Consider the following 6,022-nt stretch of genomic DNA (forward strand, 5'->3'; position numbering starts at 1 on the left):
ATAACATGACAGTTCTATTTACTGTAAAAGGTCTAGACACAAATTTGTTTTCTTCTACCTCCTTGCTGATTATTATTATTATTTTAGGGCCATAGTCAAACAGATGATCTGGTGAACGGATCCCACGAGCTAAAATTCATGCCAGACGAATACACCTACAGCCCCACTGCTCTCAGCCAGCAATCAGGGCTAAGTGTTCCCCTCCGCCAGGAATCATGGTGCGCGCTGGCACTTGCCTAAATCTGAACTGTACTGGAGCACACTGATGTGTGTGTGTTTACCAGCTCCTGGGAGCCGATCCCTGCAGAGAGGAGAATGCTCAATGCCTTCTGAAGGATACAAGGTAAAATAACCGGTGCCGCGTCCAGAAGAAATGGATCCGTTGCTGAAATTTTGAGCTGGGAAGCCGCTGAAAGACAATGACTTTTTCTCTCTCTCACTAAATGGTTATATGGTGGTATCTTGGGTTTCTGATGATCCTATTCCTCACTTGGGAGCATTTGCTATAGAAACTTCATGCACTCTTCCACAGAAGAACCCAAGGGGCCGAGCTGACAATCAAACCAGGGACAGTGATTACGAACTCTTCTTTCTTTTCAACAAAACAATCTGCTTCATAACCAAAAGTCCTTAAATGACAATCAGGGGAATCGCTGAATTCACTATTTTCAGTGGAGCTGGACATCCCGATAAAGACTCAACCTGGTCACATACCAGTTTTAATACAGGGCACACTTTGCTGTTGTTTTTCTTTCTCTTTTTTGTCACCAAAAATTGCTTCATTTTAAAAGAGAACGTAAGGATGTTTTCTTAAAACACAACCGTTCCTCGTGACAGCTTGTCTGTACTGTAATGTGTTCCCTGTCTGACTACCTTTTTTAGTGCAATTTGTTTCACATCTAATAAAGAGTGATAATGTGTCACCAACTATAAAAGTATATTTTATTAAAATGTTATTACTGTTGGAAATATTCTTATGAGGGTTTTCAAAAAAAAAGTCCAACCTTTCAAGAGGTTACAATTAAAGAGGGAACAGTTACCCTGCTTTAGATCAAGGGATACGCCCCAGGGCACTCACCCCAAATCTCCCCCTAACTGGCCTTCAGTCTGGGCCCCCTTAGCTCATAACAAGGTTACAGATATATAGAAACATTGGGGTAACAGTCACCTTGCTATAGTTCCAGGGGTACCCAGGGCACAAATAAGCAGTTACCCAAATCTCCCCCTAACTGGCCTTCACGCTGGGCCCCCTTAGCCCATAACAAGATTACAGATATATAGAAACATTGGGGTAACAGTCACCCTGCTATAATTCCAGGGGTACCCAGGGCACAAATAAGCACTCACCCCAAATCTTCCCCTAACTGGCCTTCAGGTTGTCCTCAGATCATAACAAGGTTACAGATATATAGAAACATTGGGGTAACAGTCACCCTGCTATAGTTCCAGGGGTACCCAGGACACAAATAAGCACTCACCCCAAATCTCCCCCTAACTGGCCTTCAGACTGGGCCCCCTTAGCTCATAACAAGGTTACAGATATATAGAAACATTGGGGTAACAGTCACCCTGCTATAGTTCCAGGGGTACCCAGGGCACAAATAAGCACTCACCCCAAATCTCCCCCTAACTGACCTTCAGACTGGGCCCCCTTAGCTCATAACAAGGTTACAGATATATAGAAACATTGGGGTTAACAGTCACCCTGCTATAGTTCTAGGGGTACCCAGATGCTTTATTTGTTATCATGTGCGAGGGTACAGGGGGCCACTACACCCTGATTTTTACATACAGGGGGCAAAACAGGCCAAGGAGCATTTATCATTCTGCTGTTTTTTGGTTTTTTTTTCAAAGTAAATAGCTTTTCTGGAATCCCACCAGCCTTTCCCAATACCTAGGATTTCTGGCTCTGGTATCCAGCAGTTAATAGATGGCTCACATAGTTATATGATTGCTTTACATTTGCAGCATGCAAGCCTGGCCCAGCTCCAGGGACTGCCTGACTCTATCCCATTCCCATGTCTCTCTACCAACTCTCACCGGTACAGAACAATCGCACAAATAGATAGGAGAAACCCGGGCTTCAGTGCCGGCTACTGCATATGGATTGGGTCAAGTTCAGCAGAGTTGGACAGAATAAAGTTCTTGGAAGGAATATGTGGGAAGTGCTGCAAAAATACAGCTATAAAATATCCCGCGCCACAACGTGCAGATGACATTTTTTTGGTGTGATGCTAGATGAAGAAAGCTGTGTTTAAAGGACAACTATTCCTGTGTTTACAAATATGGTTTTTCTTCTAATTTCACTTCCACAGAGTTTACTCAGAAACTCCAGTACAATCCCACTGCTGTGAGATGGTTCAAGTGCCCCGACAAAGTTAACAGGGCTATATAAATACAGTTGTGTTCAGAATAATAGCAGTCTGACATCGCTAACCTGATCAGTCACTGTTTTTGGTAGAAAGTATATTTGTATATGACAAATAATTTACTAGTAGGTGTAGTAGAGTAATAGAAATAGATGCTGCTGATCCTGTGTCATTGAGGCTTGTTCAGAATAAGAACAGCTTGTTCCAAATAATAGCAGTATGGAGTTCTATTAGTGAGCTTGTTCATTCTGTGAAAAAACAGCTGTCAATTCCGGCCCTTATTTAAGGAAGGAGCAAGTGTTGTGCTTCTGGTTATAGTGTATTTCTCTCTGAAATCTGACTCAAAGGGCTCCTTCCAGACATTGTTCAGAACAGAGTACTTTGATTAAAAAGTTGATGGGAGAGAGGAAAACATTTAAATAAGTGCAGAAAACAATCAGCTGCTCAGCTAAAATGATCTCAAATGCTTTAAAATGGAACCAAAAGTTTAAAGATGTGGAAGAAAATGGAAAACGTCCATTCGAATGGCTAGAAAAGAATAGCCAAAATGGCAAAGGCTCAGCCAATGATCAGCTCCAGGAAGATGAAAGAAGGAGTAAAGTTACCTGTGATACTGTTACGATTAGAAGACGTATATGTGAAGCCAAGCTGTTGGCAAGAAGCCCCAGCAATGTCCCATAGTTGAAAAAAAGACGTGCTGAAGAGCTTACAGTTTGCCAAAGAACACATCGACTGGCGTAAGGGGAAATGGCGCAACATTTTGTGGACTGCTGAAAACAAGATTTTGGCTCTAGGGGCCACAGACAGTTTGTCAGACGACCCCCAAACACTGAACTCAAGTCACAGTACAGAGTGAAGCCGGGGGCACAAGCATCATGATATGGGGATGTTTCTCAGACTGTGGTGTTGGGTCTATTTATCTCATACCAGGGATCATGGATCAGTTTCAATATATCAAAATATTTGAAGAGGTCATGTTGCCTTATGACGAAGAGGAAATGACCTTGAAATGGGGGTTTCAACAAGACAACGACCCCAAACACACCAGTAAATGAGCAACGTCTTGGTTCCAGACCAACAAGATTGATGTTATGGAGTGACCAGCCCAATCCCCAAACCTATTATTATCCAATAGAAACTTGTGGGGTGACATCAAAAATGTTGTTTGTGAGGCAAAAGAAGAATTGTGGAATGTAACAGGTTGTTGGAAGTTGGGGGACTCCTTGTAACACAGATGTGCAGCAGTTCTCAGAAACACTGATTATACAACTCAATATTAGTTCAGTCATTCAAAGGAAAGCAAAATTAGTGAATGTTTGAGAATGAAAAGAAGGATTCATACACTGCTATTTTAGGAACAGCCTAATATTTCCTTTTCTTCAATTTCTGTAAAGTAATAACAAATTTGAATTTTTTTTCTTAGTGTTTCAATTTGGAATAGAATGTGCAGTGTTCCCAAAGCATTTGTGGGTATGGGGGCAGGGTCGGACTGGGCCTGCCCTGCACTTCCCCCTTACCTCCCGGACCCCGGTTGCGCCAGCAAAAGGGAGGGGCAGGTGGTTTCCAGGCAGATTGGACTTTACAGCTCTGGGGGGCGGTGTGGGGGGGCCCTGAGGCTGCGGCCGGGTGGACTCTGGGCCCCCCAGTCCAACGCTGTATGGGGTGGTCCTGCCCAGATGCCGGCCGCCAGTTAGACAGTCCTAGTCTAAGGGACACAATATGGCACCTCCTCCCCAAATATACAGAGAAGGAATGTTCTGGGCAGACACAGTGACGGAACTACGGGAGAGCAGGGGGTGAAATTGGACCAGGGCAAGCACCCCCCCCAGGGCCCCCGGCAGCTTGCACACCGCTGAAGCTGTGGTGAAAATTGCGTAAGGGGGGGGTTGGGGGGGCCCCGGCTGCACATCCTGCACCCAGGCCTGCCCCCCACTAGTTACATTACTGCACACACAATAAGCTATACCCTCATACTGTACTGTCTAAGGGAAACAATATGGCACCTCCTTCCCATATGTATAAATACAAATATACAGAGAAGGAATGTTCTGGGCACACAATAAACTATACCCTCATACTGTACTGTCTAAGGGAAACAATATGGCACCTCCTTCCCATATGTATAAATACAAATATACAGAGAAGGAATGTTCTGGGCACACAATAAGCTATACCCTCATACTGTACTGTCTAAGGGAAACAATATGGCACTTCCTTCCCATATGTATAAATACAAATATACAGAGAAGGAATGTTCTGGGCACACAATAAGCTATACCCTCATACTGTACTGTCTAAGGGAAACAATATGGCACCTCCTTCCCATATGTATAAATACAAATATACAGAGAAGGAATGTTCTGGGCACACAATAAGCTATACCCTCATACTGTACTGTCTAAGGGAAACAATATGGCACCTCCTTCCCATATGTATAAATACAAATATACAGAGAAGGAATGTTCTGGGCACACAATAAGCTATACCCTCATACTGTACTGTCTAAGGGAAACAATATGGCACCTCCTTCCCATATGTATAAATACAAATATACAGAGAAGGAATGTTCTAGGCACACAATAAGCTATACCCTCATACTGAACTGTCTAAGGGAAACAATATGGCACCTCCTTCCCATATGTATAAATACAAATATACAGAGAAGGAATCTTCTGGGCACACAATAAGCTATACCCTCATACTGTACTGTCTAAGGGAAACAATATGGCACCTCCTTCCCATATGTATAAATACAAATATACAGAGTAGGAATGTTCTGGGCACACAGTAAGCTATACCCTCATACTGAACTGTCTAAGGGAAACAATATGGCACCTCCTTCCCATATGTATAAATACAAATATACAGAGAAGGAATGTTCTGGGCACACAATAAGCTATACCCTCATACTGTACTGTCTAAGGGCAACAATATGGCACCTCCTTCCTATATATATATAAATACAAATATACAGAGAAGGGATGTTCTGGGCACACAATAAGCTATACCCTCATACTGTACTGTCTAAGGGAAACAATATGGCACCTCCTTCCCATATGTATAAATACAAATATACAGAGAAGGAATGTTCTGGGCACACACTATTTAGAGACAGAAAAGCTGCTTTCAGTATCATACAAACAAGGTACTATTTGAGAACTAAATGACTTCACCACGAAAACTTTCAAGGAAATTAGTCAGCTTCTAAATGGGAAGTAGCACAGTCACTATATTGAGTTGATTATTGGTTTCATGAATGGCTATTGGATATTTTTTTTTTATTTACTGCACACAGCAGAGGATATTTTTTATTTATATATATATATTTTTTTATATATTCAGGTATGAGCAGATAAAAGCTGGTTCCACACTTTCACTAAGAGAGATCTTCAAACGAGGCGGCTGCAGTTTCTTGTCCTTTTTATTAACTGTGCAGGAAAGAAAACAAGCGCCCGGCTTTCTCAGCCTCAGATTGACCTCTGCTCTAGAGACATGGCTGCTTTTGGTCTCGGAGCGGAATATATAACACGCGGAGAAAGGTAGCAAGAGCCAACCTAAAGGATTTAGGGGAGAATTTATATGGCCGCTCTCAATCTGCCAGATAAATCAAATTGAATTAAGGTTATGAGTCTGCACAAATTAATGGGTTTCTC

At 42.6% G+C, this 6,022-nt stretch overlaps 1 protein-coding gene across 1 annotated transcript in view; it reads left to right on the forward strand.

Annotated features, from left to right (window-relative positions):
• The window catches only part of gata5.S (GATA binding protein 5 S homeolog), a gene marked incomplete at its 5' end in the record, with an annotated part of 32,953 nt that extends 32,023 nt beyond the window's left edge, over window positions 1-930 (forward strand). Inside the window, 1 exon segment of the mRNA NM_001088493.1 lies at window positions 88-930. Coding sequence (NP_001081962.1) covers window positions 88-240 — 153 coding nt within the window. The 3' untranslated portion in view covers window positions 241-930.
• Window positions 931-6,022: the final 5,092 nt, after the last annotated feature.

Source organism: Xenopus laevis, chromosome 9_10S, assembly GCF_017654675.1.
Source record: "Xenopus laevis strain J_2021 chromosome 9_10S, Xenopus_laevis_v10.1, whole genome shotgun sequence".
Taxonomy (NCBI): Eukaryota; Metazoa; Chordata; class Amphibia; order Anura; family Pipidae; genus Xenopus; species Xenopus laevis.